The 25,108-nt window shown below is 36.6% G+C and overlaps 3 protein-coding genes across 3 annotated transcripts; 2 read left to right on the top strand and 1 right to left on the bottom strand.

The window, feature by feature from the left end:
* The first annotated feature begins 126 nt into the window (after positions 1-126).
* Sec71 (ADP ribosylation factor guanine nucleotide exchange factor Sec71) lies at positions 127-13,052 on the top strand. The gene is made up of 3 exons (XM_068762549.1): positions 127-486; positions 5,842-10,706; positions 12,360-13,052. The coding sequence occupies exons 1-3, from the start codon at positions 363-365 to the stop codon at positions 12,495-12,497; spliced, it is 5,127 nt and encodes a 1,708-aa protein (XP_068618650.1). The 5' UTR covers positions 127-362; the 3' UTR covers positions 12,498-13,052.
* Arpc1 (Actin-related protein 2/3 complex, subunit 1A) lies at positions 12,292-16,679 on the bottom strand. Its single transcript, XM_068762550.1, has 4 exons — positions 16,623-16,679; positions 16,416-16,518; positions 16,262-16,343; positions 12,292-14,102 (listed from the first exon to the last, which is right to left on the bottom strand). The coding sequence occupies exons 3-4, from the start codon at positions 16,332-16,334 to the stop codon at positions 13,051-13,053; spliced, it is 1,125 nt and encodes a 374-aa protein (XP_068618651.1). The 5' UTR covers positions 16,335-16,343; positions 16,416-16,518; positions 16,623-16,679; the 3' UTR covers positions 12,292-13,050.
* Positions 16,680-17,107: 428 nt separating this feature from the next.
* Positions 17,108-20,674, top strand: Trax (Translin associated factor X). Its single transcript, XM_068762360.1, has 4 exons — positions 17,108-17,230; positions 17,337-17,559; positions 18,660-19,078; positions 19,622-20,674. The coding sequence occupies exons 1-4, from the start codon at positions 17,218-17,220 to the stop codon at positions 19,807-19,809; spliced, it is 843 nt and encodes a 280-aa protein (XP_068618461.1). The 5' UTR covers positions 17,108-17,217; the 3' UTR covers positions 19,810-20,674.
* The last annotated feature ends 4,434 nt before the right edge of the window (positions 20,675-25,108 follow it).

Here is a 25,108-nt window from a genome sequence, read left to right as displayed (position 1 = left end):
ACAATAAAATAAAAACAGTCACTTTATATTATTTGGTATGAAAATTAATCAAAAAATTATAATTTATGAACCATAAAGATTTTCTGTGATGTAAAAGTTAAAGCGAACGCATCTTTGCAATTGACATGTTTGTGATGAGGTGTGAAACGAGAAATCACCGTCTCGCTGAAATGGATACACGCAAATCGTTCGCTGCTTAAATAATTGTAATGTTACAAATATCGCGCTACATTATCACGTGAAATAAACCTACAAAGAACATAGGAGCGCCTCAATAACAATCTAAATGCCTGCATTAGCTACGCGCAGCTGAGTCGCACTCCGATACATACGAATGGAGTGAATTATAATATAAACTAACAATGCAAACCAACCTGAAAACTAAAGAAATGTTTATAGTTCGAGCTTTGGAAAAGATATTAGCGGATAAGGACATCAAGAGATCCTACCACAATCAGTTAAAAAAGTCCTGTGAGGTGGCTCTAGGTAAGATTTCCATTTTGACATTTAAACAACAGAAAACTTATCACGCGAATAGTTTATATACCTATTTACATATAGAGCGCACTAATTAAGTTAAAGTTCAGGTTTACGACAGTCAAGTTTTGCTTTAGTAGCGATAGTATTATGACCTTGAATGATGGAAGGATTTTCAAACCTTATCAAAGCAGCCTCTATCGTAATTGCGTTGTCATATAAATTATGATCACTATAAAACAGTTTAAGGTAGGAATATAAGTACATTTTAAGCTGCTTTAAGAAAATGACCCAGTTTTTATTAGGAAATATGTGAAAGCAAGGACATTAAAATCAATAAATGTTTAACATTATTAATATAGTTAATTAACTAATAACTCATTAAAAAGTAGTTAGACTAAGTTTTTATCAGCTTACACAAGACATGCATTAGTATACGTATTGTAGATAACATTATAATTAGAATTTGGCATTAAAACACACTTTCCTATGACATGACTGTATTTTAAACCCTATATATTTTGGAATAAAAGTCACTCAACTTTCAGTTGATCTCCATTTGTATCTCATTAAGTCCAACCTAAGGATTAATGTAATTTCTGTAACTTTCACAGTACACTGTAATGTAATTTACAAGTTAAATATAACATTGATGGAGCTATTTTATCAGTATTGATAAAAATAATGTACCTTAAGTAATAAAATAATTGATATTTTATATTGTTGATGTTATATTGCAGTGTTTTTATGCGATAAAGTTTATTTTCTTATATATACAATTGTTGTTGATGTTGAATGTTACTATTTTACTAAGCAGTATATATATATATATGGGTAGGTCCTCATAATGTTCATGAATATATAGGCAGTGCAAGATCAGACATTATAGCAATCTTTGCAGACCTTTTCCTAACAATGGGTGTCGTCTATCAGCTAACTGGTATTCATAATTGTTGGTGTTTCGGCCCATAGATGCCCACTGCAAGGCATATGCCTCCTTCAAAGATATCTACAAGGGGATATACTGTAATCACCAAACTTGGCAGGGGAGTTGGCAATTGCAGTTTGGCAAAGTGGTACACCCATCCTCTGGAAACTTGTTTGTGATGGTAATCATATATAAATGATGCACAAAATCTAAATCAGATAAAACCGACTGAATCCAAGGAATTGAACCTGTGACTTATGATGACAAATTTCAGCCCTTAATGCTGAGCTATTTTTATTATTATATCTGTATTTATATATGTGTTTGATAATTTTTCTATAGAGTACAAAGCTAGGGCTTGAAATGATAGATTATTATAACATAAACTTATATCATACATACTTATGTTATGAATTGTGCTGTGAGTGTTTTCAATAAATTGATAATGGTACCTGATAAGTCATGATTTCAACCTCCGAAGCATCCTTGAAATGAAATGTTAAATATATCTCAAGTGACAGCCACTCCAGCAATCCATTGTGCAGAATTCTAACCATCCTAAAATCATGGCAGCCTACTAGAGAAATAACTTGAGTTTTTACTTTTAAACTAATATACTTTACTGGAACCATGTTAGTTACTGTAAGACAAAACAAGGCACCTTCGGTTAGTATATTAGATGTCAATATAGTAGATATAGTGTTTACCTTGTGATGGTGGGGCAAGTTTTGTGTTACTTGAGGAGGTAGGAGTAAGAGATAATAATAGAGAAATGTCTTTATAACCTGATGAAGGGTTTAGGATAGCCAAGATCAAACATAAGTTCACACCTAGGATGAACTTATAATGCAGCATTGGTAGGAGGCATTTCCAACTTGTTTAGGTAAGAGAGGGAAGTCTGATCATTGAATACTAATGCATTGCAAGTAGGCCTTTCTAAACCAGCTATGCTGGTTGTCAGACCTGAACACATTACCCTGTCTAGGGAATTTTTGAAATGCTATCTTCGATGACGGAAACTCATGTGAACCTTTTTACGAAGTTTACATTATCTATTGCATCATTTTTTATTAAACTGTATGAGCCATATTAAGTCATTGTCGCATTGAAAAGAGGAATTCCACAAAAATATAATTCTTTATGTAGAACCACAAAAGAGAGAGCTATACTTTTAGACTTTTAATTGGCTGTCAGTCCTTATTGGTTAAAAATTGTTGGGCCAAATGTAAATATACACACTTATATTTCGGACTTTGTATTGTTATAACCTGTGAGATCTAGCTGCCATAGGAAGACATACAAAACATTCAATCGTTATTCTTTCAATTGAAACAGTCTGTGACATATATGGTCTGTTGGTCCAAGTCTAGTTTGCATATCCATATCAGTAAATTCATGACATAATATATTTTAGACATGTCTTCTAACAAGATGGCATCTGTCAAAAGATATTACCTTTAATTTGCTTTGTTACCTATTTTTTTTATTTTAACATGTTGATTGCCAGTTGTAATTACAATTAAATCTTCGAGAGTCGCTTGTTTGATTGGAACTTATACATGATCCTCACTCATCACCTTACACTCTACTGAAACTGTTTAAATAATTGTTAATTTACTTTTAAATGTGTTCAGAAATCAATCATAAGTAGTAATGTATGGTTTTGTCACCCCCATGAGAACTAGCTGCAATCCTAATATAGGTGATGAAGCCCCGATTATAGCTTACCAATGCCCCGGTGTCGTGATATGCAAATAACATACTATATTAATTTTTCTTTACATCAATGTCTTATATATACATACACAGATATATAATACTAACATTATATCAAAAAAAAACTTATTGCATCATATTATATAGAGGTTACCTCAGTGTTTCACGAAGTTATAAGGAAAATTATCTTTTAAGACATACAAATCACATTGACAAATCCGTTTTAAGAAAAATGTGTGTAGAATAATGAAATTTGTTTTGTTCTGGAAATACCTTATAGATGTGAGAGTGTGCATGAATAATGTTTTATGTAAATCTTGTTAAAACATGTACAATTGTTTTGATAAGGAAATTGTAAGTATCCTTATGTTTTAAGATTTCATTTACAGTCTATCAATATTGATTACTGATACACCTAACTCTTTTTTACAAGATTTTGAAATACTTGGTTCGCCAAAAACTATATTTTTTTTTTTTCAAAAAATTTATAGTGCATGTATCCCTAAAATTTTTTACTTTTGATTTTGACAGTGTCTTACACAAACTTATCTATACAGCAACAAAATACAATTGGGGGAATACCCTAACCCTGTACCAAAATCACACCCAAGCCGATCAATAGATTCTCATTAGCCATGGCTATGGTAAAGAGACAAGTTCAAGGATGCTCACCATCCTCTAGACTCCGGGGTTAAAGAGCGAGGCGATCATCACTGTCGAACAACAGACACACTCAGGCTGTATGACTGTCCATCATACGGTGGTAGCAATATAACGTCACAATAACTCGTACGTGTATTACACGGAGGAGACTCAATATGCGATCCCAAGGTTCATGGATGTGGCGAATACAGCAACCGCCGCACAGATACTGGCGCAAAACTTTATGGCAATATGGAGTAGGGACGAGGAAATGGTCGCACGAAATGTAGTTTTTAAAAAATGGACATTGTTAGGGCGTCCTTATAATATACTAAGAGTTATTTTTTTACGTGACCACAAAATAAGAAATACGAATGTAAATGTAAAAATAAAGGCACGGATGTTAATGTATTTGTAATAGATCCTAATAATAAAAAAAAAACCGTAACCCTCTCATTATAGATACGTAAAAAAATCGTCCGTCAGTTTATTTCCATTAGATATATTAGTGCCTTAATCAAGATTTTAATAAAAAAAAAAAAATAGATATATAGCCGTTAATAATGAACGAAATTCTTTATTTAAATCTAATCTGACAGTTTTGCATGACATAACTGATTTACCATGGCAACATTTTTGTATTGTATAGATGTATGTGGTTGAAAATTTATTTTTATTTCCAATTTTAACTTGTATTTTTTTACCTTTTATTTATGAACTGATTGATTATGTTATGATATGATTTTCGCTGTACACTAATCTCAATTTTTCAATATTATTTTATAAACTCTCATAATATCGATTTTTGGAAAATAATTCCTGTTTTTTTTTTAATTTTTAGAAATTTTTCAATCGCGGAACGTATACCCAAATTTAAGTTGTCGCATATAATTTTTTTTAACACTTTTTTCTAACTACCACGTAAAAAAGGGATGGGTGTACTTCACTTTTAGCTGAAATAATGGAAATTTTTTATGGTGCAATTGTATAAACAGTGTAAAAAGTGTCGCTTGTGGTTTTTTACTTTAATATAACCTTGATGACTACTGTTCTATTTTTATACTTTAACAATGAATCAATAAATAACAAGTTTTTTTTTGTTTTGAACCATCACTTCATTCTGTGAAAATAGATAACGATTGTCATTGAATATTGGCATTTTGTCTATATATATATATATATATACATACACACACATTTATATACTTTTAAAGTACAATTCAATATCACAATAGTATTTCAAATGTTACAATGGTAGATCTTCTTCCTATTATTATCGGTTAGGGATTTGAATCCATGGCCCTTGTTCACCCGTTCCTGTCTTTGCTATAGACCCCAGTAGAGGATTGGTGGTCAACTGTCCAACTATTGTCCAAAGTAAACTTTAAAATACTATACAGGGCCCTTTTATTATCCACCCATATGTATACTTATCTGTCAACTTTCTATAACCAAAATAGTTAAATTGTGCGAGTAAGCAATAACATTAACAGTTACCTTAAGTAGCATGATGTTGATTCTTTTTCAACGGCCTTTCATTTTAGGTGAAGAAATGGTTAGCCTTTTATTTATATAAATTGACTATAGATATATTTGTAACTAAACATAATAATATAAGTAGTGACATGAATTTATTCTATGTACACTATACTATTGCTCTCATCATTTCAGTTTTAAGATATCCACTGTTGGACATAGATCTTCCCACATACTTCAATAGATTTCTTCTAGACAAATGAAACAATACCAGAGAGGAGGAGACCAATTAGATGTTTCCCTTCTAAATTTTTAATTCATTAGTTGTTAGTGATTTTGGTCAATCCTTCCTGCCTAAGTGACAAAGAATTTTAGTATTCAACATAGGCAGATGGTAGCAAACCTGGTTTTGATTTTGAGATCTCGCAAAATAGACCTGTTGGTGTAGTCCACTTCTGACATCTTCTGCCTTCTTCAAGATCCACGTTTTTGACCCGTAAATAATTTACATGCATGATGATTAAATTTAAACTGTGAACTACATGTTCAAACAAAATGTGATTATACGACATTTATATACAACTTGTTTTCATTATTTTCAGAGGAAATTAAAACAGAACTTAAAAATGGAGGGCAGCCAGAGTCTTCGGAGAGTCCAACTTCAGGAACACTACCGCTACCTAAAAATGACGCCTCGAACATTATTACAGCTGAGAAATACTTTTTGCCATTTGAGCTGGCATGCCAGAGCAAGGCATCACGAATTGTGGTCACAGCCCTGGATTGTCTACAGAAACTAATTGCTTACGGGCATTTAACAGGAAATATTCCGGATTCGACAACACCCAGAAAATTGTTAATTGATAGAATTGTAGAGACAATATGTAGTTGCTTTAATGGTCCGCAGACTGATGAAGGTGTACAGCTACAGATAATAAAAGCACTTTTAACAGTTATAACAAGTCAACATGTTGAAGTCCATGAAGGTACAGTTCTTCTAGCAGTTAGAACATGCTATAACATATACTTAGCTAGTAAGAATCTAATAAATCAAACTACAGCTAGGGCCACACTAACTCAAATGCTTAACGTTATATTCACAAAAATGGAAAACCAAGCATTAGAATCAGAGGCCAGTGCCAATGAAACACATGCAAAAATTCCCAATGGCAATGTTGTGAGTAATGAGACAATTACTAATAATGTAAACGAACAAAAAGATAGTCCTGCTCCAGAAGAACCTGTAGATGAAGTACTGGAAGCTAAATTGATAGCAAAACAAATAGTTGATTCTGTGATTGACAACGCCATAACAATAGCATCAAAGAAATCAGAGGATGAGACCAGTCAAAATGTACCAGATAATAATGAAAACCCATCAGATTCTCAAGAGAGTGTCAGCATATCCCACGAGGGTAATGATGAAATACACGACGAGCCTTCCATCAATAGAATACCTTCACAAGAGAGCGTAGATGTAGCGTCAGAAAATGACAACTCCGTCACGGCTAAATTCACACATGTACTGCAGAAAGACGCATTCCTTGTTTTTAGAGCGCTGTGCAAGCTCTCTATGAAGCCCCTGCCTGAAGGTACGCCCGATCCTAAGTCTCACGAGCTTAGATCTAAAATTTTATCTCTACATTTACTACTGTCTATCCTTCAAAACGCAGGACCTGTGTTTCGTAACAACGAAATGTTCATAACCGCAATCAAACAATATCTATGCGTTGCTTTGTCTAAAAACGGCGTTAGCTCTGTCCCCGAGGTCTTCGAACTTTCGTTGGCAATTTTCTTGGCCCTTCTTCAAAATTTCAAAGTTCACCTTAAGAAGCAAATTGAAGTGTTCTTTAAGGAGATTTTTATGAACATATTAGAAACATCGAGTTCATCATTTGAACACAAGTGGATGGTAATACAAGCTTTAACGAGAATTTGTGGCGATGCCCAAAGCGTTGTAGATATTTATGTAAACTACGATTGTGATCTATCAGCTGCAAATCTATTTCAAAGATTAGTCAACGACGTGTCTAAAATTGCCCAAGGTAGACAGGCGTTAGAATTAGGAGCTACACCAAATCAAGAGAAATCCATGCGTATCAGGGGTTTAGAGTGTTTAGTTTCAATATTAAAGTGCATGGTGGAATGGAGTAAGGAGTTGTACATCAATCCTAACATGCAAACAACTTTGGGTGAAAGGACAGCAAAAGAAGATTCCGATCATCAAAGTATCAAATCCCATGGAGGATCCAGTTTAAGTTTGATCTCAACAAGTTCTAGCAACATTGGAAACAGAGAAACTTTAGATTCTCCAGAACAATTCGAAGTCCTGAAACAACAGAAAGAAGTTTGGGAAACAGGAATCGATCTGTTTAATAGGAAGCCCAAAAAAGGTGTTGCCTTTTTACAAGAACAGGGATTATTGGGTACATCTACAAAAGAAATAGCGGAATGGTTGTTAACAGACGAGAGAATTGATAAAATATTTATAGGAGAATACTTAGGCGAGAACGACGATCATTCCAAAGAAGTTATGTACGCGTATGTGGATTCTACTGATTTCTCTAACATGGATATTGTAGCGGCTTTAAGACATTTCCTCGAAGGATTCAGGTTGCCCGGTGAAGCGCAAAAGATAGACAGACTTATGGAAAAATTCGCCGCACGGTACTGCGAATGCAATCCAACCAATACGCTATTCATGAGCGCGGACACCGTCTACGTATTAGCATTTTCCATAATAATGCTAACAACCGATTTGCATTCGCCGCAAGTAAAGAATAAAATGACAAAAGAACAATACATCAAACTGAACAGCGGAATAAGCGACAACAACGATCTGCCGCGGGAATATTTGTCGCAGATTTACGACGAAATCGCCGGACATGAGATCAAAATGAAAAACACGTCCAAACCTGGCAAGCACATGATAGCTAATGAGAAGAAACGTAAACTCATATGGAATATGGAGATGGAACAGATATCGACGGCCGCTAAAAATCTGATGGAATCCGTTTCTCACGTGCAAACACCATTTACGACCGCGAAACATGTGGAGCACGTGCGTCCCATGTTCAAGATGGCGTGGACACCATTCCTCGCCGCATTCGCCGTGGGTCTTCAGGATTGTGACGACACAGAGATTGCTTCCCTATGTTTGGATGGAATCAGATGCGCGATCCGCATCGCATGCATTTTCCACATGAGCTTAGAACGAGACGCTTACGTACAAGCCCTCGCGCGGTTCACTCTTCTCACGGCCAATTCCCCCATCACCGAAATGAAAGCAAAGAACATTGACACCATTAAAACTTTGATCACAGTAGCACACACAGACGGAAATTATCTGGGAAGCAGTTGGTTGGACGTCGTCAAGTGTATTTCCCAACTAGAGCTAGCTCAGCTCATAGGAACAGGAGTCCGTCCTCAATTCTTATCGGGATCTGGTATCAAACCACAGCCGGATTCATTAAAGTTCAGTCTGATGGCTTTAGACCCTAGTGTTAAGGAGCACATTGGAGAGACCAGCTCGCAGAGTGTCGTAGTCGCCGTTGACAGAATTTTCACAGGTTCTACGAGACTCGACGGTGATGCGATTGTTGATTTCGTGAAAGCTCTCTGTCAAGTGTCCATAGATGAGCTGAGTCATCCGACTAATCCTCGAATGTTCTCACTTCAGAAGATAGTTGAGATATCCTACTACAACATGGGCAGAATCAGGCTTCAGTGGTCGCGCATTTGGCAAGTGCTTGGTGATCATTTCAACAAAGTGGGCTGCAGCAGCAATGAAGACATCGCCTTTTTCGCCGTTGACTCCCTGAGGCAATTATCGATGAAGTTTATTGAAAAAGGAGAGTTTGCTAATTTCAAGTTCCAGAAGGACTTCTTGAGGCCTTTCGAACATATAATGAAGAAGAACAGTTCTCCGACCATAAGAGACATGGTAGTCAGATGTATCGCACAGATGGTGAACTCTCAAGCCCCGAATATAAAGTCTGGTTGGAAGAATATATTCTCAGTATTCCATTTAGCGGCGAGTGACCAAGACGAGGCCATCGTCGACTTAGCATTCCAAACGACCGGGAAAATTATATCAGAGTTATATGAAAAGCAATTCCCGGCCATGATAGATTCATTTCAAGATGCCGTCAAATGTCTGTCAGAGTTTGCTTGTAACGCGAAGTTTCCTGACACTTCCATGGAAGCTATAAGACTGGTAAGATCCTGTGCGACGGCTGTGGGAGCATCGCCGCAGCTATTCGTCGAGCACGCGGGACTTGAAGGTGAACAAGGGGCCCCGGAAGAAGACAGAGTTTGGCTCAGAGGGTGGTTCCCATTATTATTCTCGTTGTCGTGCGTCGTAAGCCGTTGTAAGCTGGACGTTCGTACCAGAGGGCTCACGGTCCTGTTTGAGATTATAAAGACACACGGCGATTCATTCCGTCCGCATTGGTGGAGAGACCTGTTCAATATTTTGTTCAGGATCTTTGACAATATGAAATTGCCAGAGCACCAGTTGGAGAAGAACGAGTGGATGACCACAACGTGCAACCACGCTCTGTACGCTATTGTAGATGTCTTCACGCAGTACTTCGACATCTTGGGCTCTCTTCTGCTCGAACAGCTGTACGCCCAGCTGCATTGGTGCGTTCAGCAGGACAATGAACAGTTGGCGCGCTCCGGCACCAACTGCTTGGAAAATCTAGTCATATCGAACGGGATGAAATTCAGCGAAGATACCTGGAGCAAAACCTGTCAGATAATGCTGGATATATTTAACAGTACCTTACCAACTACATTGCTGACATGGAAACCAGATGAAAACGACGATAGCGAAGCACCTCACGTCCGTCACGGGATATTGAAGAAGCCGCAAATGGGTGATGAAGCGAAATCGTCCAACCGGGTCTTCAACAGCCTGCTGATCAAATGTGTGGTGCAACTCGAGCTGATTCAAACGATCGACAACATTGTGTTTTATCCTGCGACATCGAGAAAAGAGGACGCGGAGACTCTGGCGCTCGCTGCTGCTGAGTTGACTGGCGGTACTCCTGGAACAGAGCAGGAGTGCCAGCGCGAAGAACAGGGCATGTATAGACTCCTCAGCTCGCCGCATCTACTTCGCCTCGTTGAATGCTTAATGTGCAGCCATCGGTTCGCAAAGATCTTCAACACGAATAACGCCCAGCGCAACGTGCTGTGGAAGGCTAACTTCAAAGGGTCCGTGAAACCCAACATGCTGAAGCAAGAGACTCAGTCCCTCGCCTGCGTCATGCGGATCCTGTTCAAGATGTACAGCGACGAGGCGAGAAGGAATCACTGGCCGGCCGTACAGACCAGCTTGATCAACATCTGTTGCGAAGCGCTGGAGTATTTCGTTGGGTTGACCAACGAAGCCCACAGAGACGCCTGGACATCCATCCTGCTCCTGATCCTCACACGGATACTGAAGATGCCAGATGAAAGGGTATGTACAGTTAAATTTCTCATTAATGACATTGACTCGCACTGGTTTATCTATTAGTGATAAAAGCATTACCGGGGTGATTTCCGAAACTTTTTTTGTTTTAAAAATTATAATTAACGGACTGATAATCTAGTAAGAAAAATCGTTTTCAAAATTCAGATTACTTTATATTAAAATTAATTATTGTTTACTATCTGTCCGTACAGACTATACAGCTAAAGGTTTTTGGCCTGTCGCGTTTCCATAGATAAATAATAGTATAACACATTTATCAAAGTGACCACTTTATATCGGTGGATTAGAAATAGCTGTAAAAGTTTGAAGCTTTTTGCGGACAAATAATATATATATACTCGGAGATTCGCTGCGAGATCCAACCAGAAATTACTAGATTCGCAAAAGATCTGAGATCAATGCTGTAGCTTGAAATATTACTTGTCTGAAGTAACAACAGGGTACATGAATCGTGCAACCGTTGAAAATTCTCGCGCAGCGCGGGTAAGCCCCCACGGCTGGTGATATTTCGGGGGGGAGGAGGCCTATACCTTGCAGGCGTTTATTTTCAAAGACGAAGAGCTATACATTCAGCCCTTTAAAACTTTTACATCTGTTAAAAATATTACTTTGTCTATGACATCATGTTTAAAGAAACAATGGTTGTCTTGTATGAACATCAAAAATTGTAATTTGTATGCAATTCGTCATCTATGCGCATCGGAAGTTACCTGTATTGCATAACAATACCACGATATACTTTTTAGGTTTCTTTAATACCTTCGTTTATATTAAGAAAATTTTTAAAATTATTTTGGCATACATAATTACCATTTATCAAATTTATTATAGATTTTTAATTTTTATTATCTGTAAACACGAATACGACGAACACAAAAGAATCTACAGTTTTGTCCTAATGTTATTAAAAAAAAACTTACTTGACTAGAATAATTATGGTTGTAATGAATCAAAATGACTTTTAGTAACATAGATAACATAAGTGAGTAAAATTAATTATTACTTAGTCAATGGCAAAAATGGCGTCTAGACACGTTATGTTTAGACGCCAGTGTCAACTTATAGTATATATATGTCTATTGTTCTAAATTTAAATACAAATACACAATAGTAAATACAGATTGTCAATCTTATAATGAAAGTAGCTTAATCGTCTGTTTATTTTTTTCAACCTATTCCATTTTATTTAGGTGTTAATATTTTTAACATATATATTTAAATCTGTTTTTGTGCGGAAATTTTATGCACTATTTTTTATTTTATGTATGAAAATTTAAATCAAATTAAAACATAAAAACTTTTTCTTAAACAAATATTTATAAATATTATTTATATTAAATAGCATAATAAAGCGACAAAACAAACGCATAAAACGGTGACTGAGGAACAGTGGACAAGTAGCGGTCTGTTTTAAATGCTATACTATTGTACACCAGAGGTAAACAACCTTTTTAGTCAATGGGCCAATTTATTTTTTTAATTGTTTGGCGAGCTTCACATAACGTAACACTTTAATTTACAAATCTTTAATATATAAACATCAAAATTAAAATATAAATATAAATATCGTCCAAATTAAAAATTCTCAAAAAATACGAAGTAATCCAGGGTCCATCTTATATGAACATTTGTCCCCAGTTTGCGGCACACGTATCCAGCTACTACCCACTGCTGTGTGAGATAACTTGCTTCGACCTGAAGCCGGAGCTGCGCACGGTCCTGCGCCGGGTCTTCATCCGCATCGGGCCCGTGTTCAACATCGTCAAAATGCAATAATAAGCTTATATTAATTTACAAACAGAATGGCCTTATAGTTTCGTAGGTTAAAGTATGACTTTGATGTTAATTGTTAAAATAAAAAAAAGCATTCGTGAGACCGGGTATTCCCCGAGTGCCGGGGTTGCAAGTGCTCAGGTCGACAAAAACAAATTGTTGATTCATTAAATTTTAATGTAACATTGACAGCAGTCCGTACTTCAGTAGTATTAAAAGTGATCTAATATACATAGTGCGTGGTAGTGTTATTATTTTAATTTATATAAATTATTTGATCTAACAAAGTTTTAAAATTAAATTGTATAAATCAGACATTGTATCTATATATAAATTATAGTTTATTCTGTATATTTGAAAGTTTTAACGTTCGGGGAGCTGAATTCACTCACCGTTGACCGCTTCGAGTTTCGTTTCCTTGCTAGACTGATTATACTGTGATTTCTCACGGCTTTCCTCTTTACCATATTTTACCTATTGAGTGATTTCAGAGCTCGCACGCAAACTATATTATCCCTTATATAATAAACGAAAAGTAATAAATGGAGTGTATTATTTAAACAATCTTGAGCCCCTCAATGGACTTCTCCAAGGAATCCAAGTCCCAAATGACCAGTTGCCCGTCCAAGCCAGAGGTGCTGAACTTTTTAGCATTCGCTTTAGTTCCTTTATATAGGCTAATGCATGTGATGGCGTTTTGATGGATGGAATCCAGGTAAGTGTCACTGGTTTCAATACGAGCTTGACGGTCCAAGGACTGGAACTTCTTCATGGCCGACAACCCTCCTGATTCCCTCCTTTGAGTATTATCCAGCTTGGCTACAAAGCGTATCTCATCACCGTCGTGACAATACAATAAAGGAATGCAACTATGACCCGCCACCAAAAGGGAGTTGTTGGAGACCCAATTGCATCCCAGAAATGGCAAATATTCAGTCTTAAGTTTGATCACCGCCTTCCCTTGAGTCGCGTCTGCAATGTTGATGGAGCTGTCATGGCCGACCCAAGCAACTTTGTTACCGTCGGCAGAGAATGAGACGCTGTGCACCCACCCACCACCAGACGGCGAGTTCGGGAACTCTGCCAATAACTGTCCTAGCGGTAACTTAGAGCCCCAAACATTTGGACCAGGTTGGTCTTCGATATCTTTAATATATGCAGAGAACACTCTGACTTTGAAGTCAGCAGACCCGGCAACTAGAAGTATGTTATTTGGATGCCAGTCCAAAGTGGTGACAGTGGAACGGATGGGCTTCTTGATATGTTTGGACACCCACCAGTTGTTTTCCTTCTCAAAGTAGCAGATGGAGATTAACCTGGCACCAGAGCCAACAGCGAACTTGTTTTCCATGGGTGACCACTTGACGCAGGTGGCCGCTCTGTTGATACGCAGGAGGACGAGGGTGGTGGTCCACTTGCCGTCGTCGCCCTGCGTCCACACGTACGCGTTTCGGTCGACGGAGCAGGTGACAATCCGGTTAGTGTTGGGCGCCCAGTCGATGCCCATCACGCGAAGGTCGTGTTCCACCAGGTTATTGGTTTGCTTCCAATCATTCCCCTCTTTCTGGTAGATGTGGACTTCATTGTTGTTTGGTGAGAACGCGATTTCTAAAATTTATTAAACATATTTTATAACAATGTTTTAGGTAGCAAACACAGTTCCCTACTAATACAGGTAAAACTGTTCCTATGGGGATAAAAACTAAATTGAAGTTCTTGAAGGCTTTACACCAATACTTTTTGTGTTCGAGTTTTAAATTTTTTTTTGTCAAAAATGGCAACATTTTACAATTTCTCCATGCCATTAATATTCGGGGATTCTCTTTCTGACTAAAAATCAACGCAATTTACGCTATATAAAATCTTAATTCACTTTATGTCGTGTTTTTTTTGACAGGTCGCAGAGTGAGGTATTGGTGTACTGAAAAAGACTGCTCCGACTGTTTTTAGGACCAGAAAAGCTTTTATAGAATGAGGATTAATTTGTAGAGGGGTTAAAATTGATTTGAAAGAATAAAAATAAAAATTACATTTTATAAACAAATTCACCATATCTTTTGATCACAGTATTACATTAATTATTCAGTTATTTATTGTAGTCTTGGTTTTATATTTAATTGAACATGAGAGCGGATAAGTTTAATTTTTTTTCATAAAGTAACAATTGTAAATAATGAATAAATTATACTCTTTGTTGAAGGCGGTCATAATATCTACTTTTTACATATAGAAGTATACCTAAAAAAGTGCATTTACAAATTCTGAAGTTACGAGAGGCTTAGGCACTGATGGAGCTTCACCTAAAACCTCAAGATTGCTTGAGGGATCCTTAGGATGGCTCGGCTTGAGCCTCTACATACCACAATTGTTACACTGCCAAGCTCTTGTTTTTTTTTCTCTTTTTTTGTAAACATAACAATTCTCCTTTCTTATTCTCGGGACAGGAATATACACTCTCCTACTTTCACCTTCCCCCTCTCATTCTTCACGATTTCTCTTTGTTCCCTCTTCCATCCTTCATATTTATATCATTTAGCATACAGCGTTCACCTACATCGCTCGCCACACTTCTTGTTACATGATTTTGTTATGCCTAATTATCTAATAGATTCAGGCATTACTTTGCGGAAGTCTATCCTAAATCCTAAGTAAGAAAGGGACTAATATAAAGCTAATTCCGCTATGCTTGGCACTGGTCAGTGTAACATTACTCCTGAGGATGCCCAGTGGAGGGGTGAAACATGTGTAGAGTAGATTAACAGTGGTAGTTGTGTTTCGCATTGTTTACCGCATGCACATTTATCAGCGGGCTGGCAGGCGGTGCACTTCTTTGCACGACTACTGTTGCATAGGGAACGTAACTATATATTAGTCCCTCTCTTACTTATGCCTAATTATGTCACCCACCACCCTGCAACAAAACCGCAAGAAAGTGTGGCGGATCTTCTTCTCTTCCAAAAGGGAAGTGATGTCACCACAAGCAATGCTCCTATCCATTTCCACTTTGCAAGCCGTCTAAATATGGGACAGCAAGTAATTGTGTACAGCAAAGTCTGGTTCACCACTGGATCACACAGATGCGCTAGTGACTATGAGCTTAAAAGTCCTTATATTGCTTCAATACTAAAAATGTGCAGTCAGGTGTATATCTTATAGATTTCTTTGTAGTTTCTAATGTACCATTCTCCAAATGGGCAATATTAAGCAGGCAGGCATCTTTGCAATCAATAACAAGAATTTGGACATACTTTGACAACATACATATAAGAACAATGTATAGCATAAAGTTATGACCAGGGTAAAGAAGAATAATTATGTCAATACCTTCTCACATTACAATTGTTATAATATAAAATGTATGCTTTAACAGACTAAGTAGTGGATAGCCCAAGTAATTGATTATGATAGGGTTTATATATTTAAAAGACATCAACCCTGTAGAAACAAACTTCTGTTTCCAGAAATTACAAGGTACTCTGATGAAAGACCATGACTATGTCATAATCCAGCCAAGCGGACAATTAGCTCATTGTAAGTCTTCACAGTTAGTTAGTCAGTTGTTCACTACTAGACATAAGCCTTCCCCATAAATTTCAAATAGGACCAGGATTCGGCCATAACAAGGTCGTCTGTCTACATTAAGAGTGGAAGTCCGACGCTGTACTTTCCCGAAGGTGGTCTCTCCAAATCCTTCAAGTTTACATGTCAGTATCTTATTTACACAGATTTAAACGAGACTTTAATAGTATATTAACAAGAAAACTTACGAGTCCTATCCTTATTCCAAGCGTGGCATGTTATCGGGGCGCATGAGTCACCAAAAGTTAGCGTCTGAGACATCCTGAAGCCCTGAAAATGACAAATTCGTTAATAAATATTAATGAGCCACTAATATTTCTTAAAGTAAAATAATTTTCATACCAATGTTATATGGAAACAGCAAAAATATAATAAAGTTTGTGGTATCCGTTAAGCTCGAGTAAGCAAGATCAATCCGCGGACTCTGGTCAGTCGACGCGAATTCCTGTAAATTTATAATAAATCCGGTTTATTGTTATTCATATTTTCAAATTGTGTTTCTGATATTTTGTATTATAAAACAATATTCCAATTGGAAATATCACCCACCGCAATAAATAATGTAGTGACAATTGGTCGACTTGATATTTGACAGTTCAATGTTTCGTTCAGAGTGTAAAGTAAATTATCGATTAAATCATCTTATCGCGCATTTAATCGAAATAAATATAAAGAAAAATACCTTTGTTTTAGTTTATAAGTGCTAATAATTTTAAAAAGTAGCTAACTCATTTAAAAATGGCTCTCCTTGTCCTTATCAGATTTAGTTTTAGTACATCCACAAATTATTATAATTTTGTTAAATTGAACCGCCGTTATCTAAACTTCGTTTAACGGTTAAAGGCTAATGTATAGCTTATTTGTCAGCAAAAAGCTTTAATTTATTTTACCAATTTCTTCTTATTTATAATTTTCCTCTATAAAGTGTTCACTCTAAAATATATTACTATTAACGCATCGATGCTAAATATTATCGATAACAGAACTTGAAACTATAGACGTCACTCAACGTTGTTTACGTCAATTTTCTGTGTTTGAAGTAAATAGTTAAATAAAACACGTAAAACGTTTTCTTGAATGAAAAACGATAAGTAACACAATATAACATTATATTTGCGTCGTAATTACATTACTGATATACAAGATGTCTGGAAGAGGTATCGAAATTAATGCATATTCTCGCACTCCTTTTACAAGTTTAGTTTTCGTTCATGATGGAAATTTAAATTCTTAATATATATGTTCCTATTAAATAATTTTCAGGTAAATATCAGAATAACCGACGACATAATCATCATACATTATCTTCGGTGGCTAAAGAAACAGTGGTTTCCCTGGCGTCTGATAGCCCGGTATTGGCAATGTTTAAGGCTGCGGCGCTAAAGCTTAATGAGCGCCAAGACCTACACGAACGTCTCGTGAAATTGTCCAGGGATATCACCATTGAAAGCAAGAGAATCATTTTCTTGCTCCATTCAGCCATTACGTGAGTATAAACTGAAAAACTAAATGAAGTCCTCGTGTTTTAATTCCTGAACAGAGTTTAAAGTAACTTAAAAAATTGGTACATATTTTAAGTCAGATTAAATAGCAAGGATTGATTAATTTTACTTTATTAAAAAAAATTACTTGTATAGTTTTTCTCATCTATTTGGGCGTCTTAATATGTTTATAACATAGTGCTAATGAATGGATGTAATCATCATCATTTTAGCCGTGGAATGTCCGTTGCTGGATATAGGGCTCTGTCAGAGATTTACAATAGAATCTGTTGGAAATGGCCTTAATAAATAAATAGTCAATTTATATACGGTATGTTTAAATATGACATAAGTAATATAGATATGAGGAACTTTTTCTTGTGTTAAACAAATGAATAAAAATCATCAATGAAACTAATAAAAAAACCAACCACAATATAAAGAATTTTTAAGTAATAATAAAGGTTAATAAGTTTCTCTTATTACTGGCATAAAAACATTTATTTTTACATAAATTTCTTGTGGGTTTTTCTAAAGGATACCATTAATCTGCCAACTGCCTATGGACATATCTGTCGGAACTCCCCAGGTGTGAACGGGTCAGGTCTGCCCGAAGTAAAGTAGGCTACAATATACCGAATCACCTTAAAATACAGTTCAAAATGCTTGCACTGGATCATAAACAATAATATTTCATTTATCATTTAAAAAAATTCATTCCTGTCACTGACAGGCACCAAGTTACAGCACACAAAGTCTAGTTTTAACGGCATCGGTCTATTTTGGCATTCTTCTAATGTTTGAAAGTGATCACTACAAAGTTACATCAATGCTGAAGCAATTTACTGCCACATTTAGTGAATAGGTTAAAAAACTTTGCATCCGCAAGTGTCAATTAATTTCAAGTATATGTCAAATGTAGATGCCCACTGTAAGGCATAGGCGACGCCAAAGACAGTCACAATGTTTGGTCTAGCACCGTTTCATCCAACCACTTCTTACAATAATAACCATACCATTGGTTTAATTAGTGAGGGTCCTACCAATACCTGTTTCTCCTGGCTCTTGGTGTATTTCAAATAAATAAATAAAATTTCGTTTATAGTAAAGAAACATGTGAAAAAGCTGTCACAGAGGCCAATGAAAGGCTCCAAAAACTAACAAAAGGCCCAATTAAGACAATTGGATTAGAGTTAGAGAAAGTACCAGCTTATCTACATTCACGAGCTGTTACTGCTGGTTTCCAGGAGTTTATTGAAGCGAGGACTTTGTGCTCGTTGATAGAGAGCCAGAGCATCATAACATGGTCTGCGGTGCAAGAAGAGCTTACATATGCAGTTCAGGTTGAGAATGATGCGGAGAGGATAGTTGTGACTATGCTTACGCAGAATGACTACATGCTTGGCATAGCTGACTTGACAGGAGAACTTATGAGGAGGGCCATTAATAGTATTTCAAGCGGTGATAGTGAAGAGTGTTTCAATTGTTGTCAGAATGTCAGGGAGCTATACACTGGTTACCTCGGTGAGTAAAAACAGGAAGTTTCTTGTTGGTGGGTATAAATACTGACATCATAAGAGAGATGTCTCCTTGTCTAGTCTTCTTTATCAAAGCGGCAATGCACTCATTTTGCATTGGGCTTAGACCTGTAACAGTCTTGTCCTCTTCCAGGTTTACCTTCTGCACAGAGGACTGTGTACAACACCTAAATAGTTTGTTCATTTGTTTGCTGAGATGATTCTATAGTTTATATTCACAAAATTTCATAGTCTAAGTCATCAAAAATTGCTTACTCCGCAAAAGAAATGTATATTTTTTATGTACAAGTTGTTATAGGTGTAAAAGATTTAAACAGTTGATTCTGAATTAGATTCAGAAATAATGAATAATGTAAAGATAATATAGTAAGAAAAAGCATTTTTAATTATCAAATATGTTCCTGAAGAATATATACAGCCAGAAATTATTGGTTCGTTCAAATAGAATTTCTATACAAGATGATCATTTCAAAGCTTTTTACCTATAAATAATCATGTATAATCTAGTTATATTTTGTGGAACCATTAGGAGTGACGGGCTGCAGTCGTGACCTGATGAAGAAGCTAAACACGACACGTCGCAACGTGGAGAAGGTGGAGGCGGCGGTATATGCGCTTCGGGTACGTGGGGGCGAAGCACCTCCCGCGTTGCTCGCCGCAGCGCCGCCGTCCTGGGACTCCGCCCCGACGCACTCTGATGATGAAGGCTTTTACTAATCACTGGGATTAGACCATACTACATAGTCCAGTTGCTTAAAAATTCTTATTCAATATAGGATACATACCTTGTTAAGGTCAAGTTGAGTCTAACATCTGTTCGAAGGTCTCAGACTTGAGATAAACAGATGAAGGGACTCTGCGAGGCCATGTATCTTTTGTTAAATAATATAAAGTTACATAATTTTAAACATAGCAATGGCATGAAGGTAAACACATCATTCCCAAAGTGTATCTTCTAAGGAGTCACAGCGTAGCAACCCATATTGCAAAAAAATTTTTCTGATAATGTTTTTACAAATAATTGTATATTGTCCGTCTTCCACATTGCTGTGTTTGAAAGAACACCTTTAGCTGGTCACTGTGAACGTTGCTTTCTATTAAGGTACTGTTTGAACGATAACAATTAGTTACATTAGTTATACATGTGGAAATAAGTTTTACATTGTCTTCTTTCTATATGAAAAGTTGTAGAAAACTTAGTGACTTTGAGTTTAGTCGTAGAATGCTATGATCATATCAGATAGACTCCTAATCCATAAACCTCCCTCGAAGATTGCCATGATGAGAGGCCCTGCACTGGCCGCATCCAACTTCTCGTGACCTGGACTATGTCTTCGGTCAACCTAGTGGGGTTTCCCCTTCCAACCAGCGTCAGTTACATGACTGATGTGCTCCAACCATTGCCACTTCAGATGAACTTTGATCTAGGTAGGTGGCCTTGGTTCTGCGGTACTTATTTATGTCTTGATTGATTTCATGACTGCATTATTGAGAATAACTTAAAAATGTGATTTGATCTTGAGTTACATAGATTAATAAGTACTTTATATATTATTGTGTTCTTTTGCGGTTGTGTGTGGTTTTGTAGATATAAGTTCAATAAAAATAAAAATAAATTATTTGTGGTCTCATTGTCAATAAGTTGGGACGAGGTTGACTATATATCAAAACATTCCGTGATTAACAGAATATGCAACGTATGTGAAATAATTCCTTTGCGTGACGTTTTATATTTCCTGGTTCCTAGTGGTCGAGGTGGATCCCCAGGAGTTTAAGGGTCTACATCGGTGTGAGAAGAACAATGGGGTTTACAATTCGTGGGTGTGGTGGTGAAAATTTAGAGGCTTTTGATAGTAAAAAACTAAAATGTTGCCTTAACTTCACCAATTAATGTAGGAGATAAAATTTTAAAAAGTTTAGCGACTGTTACTTTAAAAGTTTCAAATTCAACCCAACTATAATATTGATTGATTGATTCAGCTAAAATGTCTTCGGAGAAAAGGTTCACGCCTTTCTCCGAAAACCGAGCACAGTATTCGGCATTAAATATATATTGCTATTAGCGCACATCGACCTTTGGAAAGAAACAGCTAATTTCAGCTTCGTAGAGCGTTATCTCTGTCACACGACTCACAAAACGTCACAAAGGTAGTGTGAGACAGAGATAATGCTCTACGAAGCCGAATCCGTTATTTTAAAAAACGAGATGATAAAAAAATCAATTTTGGAATATACACTGTATTCATATGCCTACAGTAAAAAGTGGATATTTTAATACAACAAACAGACACTGTAATTTTATTTATTCGTATTTATATTTTCAAAATTCATTTAATAACTGTAATAATGTCAATATTATGAATATCATCTAATTTAAGTTCCAAAGTGTTGCCCACGCTCCAACGCTTTTACATCAAAGTTAGCGGCGCATCGAAAAGGGGAATCCCACAGAAATGTAACTCTATATATACATCGGCCGATAGTGAGCGCACAACAATACTTCTCGACTTGTGATTGGCTGATGATTTTTAATGGTTGACCATGGTTTAAAAATCATAAAAATTTTAAGTTTGATGATGGCTTCTTCGGATTTCGTGTTGTTATTACCTCCAAGACCTAGGCCCTAGGAAGAATCCCACAAGAGTGTCTCAATCAATCTTGGCTATCATCACCCTCGACATCGTGCTCCGGTGATTAATCTCCTCCGATTGATAAACGTGTAAAACGCAAACTACACCCTAAACTGCCCTCTCCTTCATGTCTCCCATCTCCATCCAAAGGTTGTTGATAAGACCGCCTTTTGTACTTCTATATAAATGTTTAATTTTTTTAGTTATTATCTATGGTGTACAGAAAAAGTGTAAAAAAAATATATAAAATAAACACGACGAAGGAAGATCGGATACGTCTTCAGGCAGTGACTCAACTCTGCACGGTAATTGCGTATAAATACATTAAATGATTAATACAGTTAAGAAAGGGACTAATATATAGCTACTTCCGCTATGCAGCAGTAGTCGTGCAATGAACTGCACCGCCCGCCAGCACGCTGATAAATGCGAGTGCGGCAAACAATGCGAAACACAACTACCACTGTTAATCTACTCTACACGTGTTTCACCCCTCCACGGGGCATCCTCAGGATATGTTACACCGACCAGTGCCAACCATCGAGAGTGCTCCGTCGATGGCGATATTAGGCGGATCCGAAATTCGCGAGCACCGTCCGTCACCGCTCTGCCATTTATATGCTACCTCCCCCCCACTACCGCTGTCACGTGAGTGATTTTTTATTATTAATTTGTTATAGCTAGGCTTACCATACGCCCCGGTTTGAGATTCCTGTCCCGACCGGTCTGCATTAGCGTCCCGGTCAAACTTGAACAGCACCTAACAGAGACTAACTTAACGGCGACAGATGTAGGTGAGGAGTTGGCAAAGTTAAAAACCATTCTTCAAAACAGGATGGAAAACAAATTTCTTCCACAAGCAGCTAAACAACTCTTGCTAAATAAATTGAAAGAGTCCATAAATGTCGAAAACTTCATGAGTGACGTTCACGCTTTTTATGAGCGCTGCATATTGTATTTAACATTGTGGGAAAAGAGCTTCGACGGAGCTGAAGATTTTGTGTGGATCTGTTTGAAAAATGAGCTCAACTGGAGTGAAATCGAAAAAGCAGGTCTCTTTTTCTTCTTAATAAAAATTTTCTTTTTAATAAAAAATATAATTTGAAATATGAAAAACACAAATTAAGCGAAAAGCAAAATGAAAATGAGCCTCTTTCTCTTCGGCGTCCCGGTTTGGCTCTTCGTAATTATGGTAAGCCTAGTTATAGCTATATAATAGTCCCTTTCTTAGCTAGGATGGACTTCCGCAAGGTAACGCCTGAATCTATTAGATTAATAAAGTAATTATTCTATAATATTTATTTTCAATATAACACATTGTTAAGTCAAGTTTTAACAGTTCGAAGTGTCTAAGCGACTTATAGATAATAAATATCCATTGTAAAATTAATAACACTTAAGATATTGCATTAGTAATATTACTTGAAAACGTTTTAATTGCATTTTAGCCTTAGCTGTTATGATATGTGAGGTCTTAGAAAGTTGTCGGGTAGGGGCCTTAAACATAGTTTTGACGTGAATTGATACATAAAACCTTTTTGTTGGTACATCAAGACAAAGTTGTAGCTGTCATATATATATATATATATATATATATACAGTAATACCCCGCTTTACGCGAGGGATACGTTCCAAAAAAAATCGCGTTAACTGAAATTCGCGTATAATGAGGTTTATGGTTAAACATAGTCAAAAATTATTATAAAAAAATACAAATCATTTTAATCAATCACTTTAATTCTAGGAACACTTTATGCAATACATACTCTAATTTTTTACGGAAAAATACATATATTGTCTTTTGGGTAACGTTTTGTTTACGTTCTTGTAAAATACGTTCATAACACCCAACACTGTTTTTAATTGTTTAACAGATGGTCAAGACACCATAGAGAAGTTGATGACTACATTATATTTATATGCACTCTTTCGCGTAATTCGAGGCATTTGAGCGCGGAATTTGCAATTCGCGTTATAGTGAAACCGCGTCTAACGGGGTCGCGTAAAGCGGGGTATTATTGTATATATATATATACCTATTGCTGACCCTCAAGTCCCAACAGACGCTACAGCAACTTTTTAAGCAGAGACAACATAGTCTGTTGGCAGACGACATACTTCGAATAAAACCTAAAGTGCAACATAACACTATGTAGCGACTTTCTCGTCCACTTAACCCTTTCGTTACCAGCGCCGGAGTGAGCCGGCATCCATTTGCCGTTCCTTATATTGCATTGTTATTGAATTTATTCCTCTAAGGCATGGATGCACAGACCGCGGCCCGCCGACAGCAAAAATAATACTCTCGTACATTCGAAAAATATTGAATTCTATTCCAGAATAAAATAAAAAAAAAATTATTACCTATACTTCTAGCAGCCGGCCCGCCATCAGTTTATAATTTGCCCGAGTGGCCCCTAGTCTTAATAAGTCTGTGCAACCATGCTCTAAGGGTGCAATCATATTATTGAACGCGCCTTTACTCGAAAACAATTTTTCGAAAGTACAGTATATATTTGGAAACTAAAATTAAAAACATGAAAAAGCATTACCGCAATAATAATCTACTAAGTTTGACCGAAAGAAATTTTACTTTTCAATTTAAAAATCAGTAGGAATAAATCGAAGTAGGAGCGTTGTTAGCAGTGCAAATCTAAATATGAACGTAAAAATTATAATGTCGGGGTGTAGATACCTTTTTTCAAGATTTATCGCATCCAAATAAATTACTAATAATTATCTTAACTTCAATTTTTAATTAATATACCAGTATAATCTTTTAACACTTGAATGAGAAAATTCAAATGTCATCCTACCTCCATGCCCGGTTAAGTAGCGTCACTTCGGCGGAGCGTACTGCGGTAAAGAAAGGGTTAACATTTAACGTTCCCAAACGTGAAACTAAACGTCCCTGATGTGTCTCCAAACGTTTTGCACTTTTTGACTCTGTGTTAACATTAAATTAATCAAATTACATCTGGTGGCATCTCAAAACGTTTGGTTTAACCAACAATGCAAGTGGACTCTGTGTTTGGCACTAATCGGTGTAACATAACTCCTAAAGATGCCCCGTGGAGGGGTGAAACACGTGTTGAGTGATTTGACGGTAGCAGTTGCGTAATTCGCATTGTTTGCCGCATACGCATTTATCAGCGGGCTGGCGGGCGGTGCACTTTGTTGCACGACTACCACTGCATGTGCGGAAGTGGCTAAATATTGGTCTTTTTCTTACTTAGGATGGACTTCCGCAAAGTAACGCTTGTATCTATTAGATATAGAAAGGATAACTTTGTCTAGTTTCATAGGAGAGATTGACAATGTTACCATTATAAATAATAAAACCTTTCTCTATGCTTTATCTAATTAGTAACTTGCTTTATTGACTT

The sequence above is a fragment of the Battus philenor genome, unplaced genomic scaffold, assembly GCF_028537555.1.
Source record: "Battus philenor isolate CCGP_79_NKW_IND1 unplaced genomic scaffold, ilBatPhil1.0.hap1 SCAF_16, whole genome shotgun sequence".
NCBI lineage: Eukaryota > Metazoa > Arthropoda > Insecta > Lepidoptera > Papilionidae > Battus > Battus philenor.
This window is presented reverse-complemented; position numbering and strand designations above follow the sequence as displayed.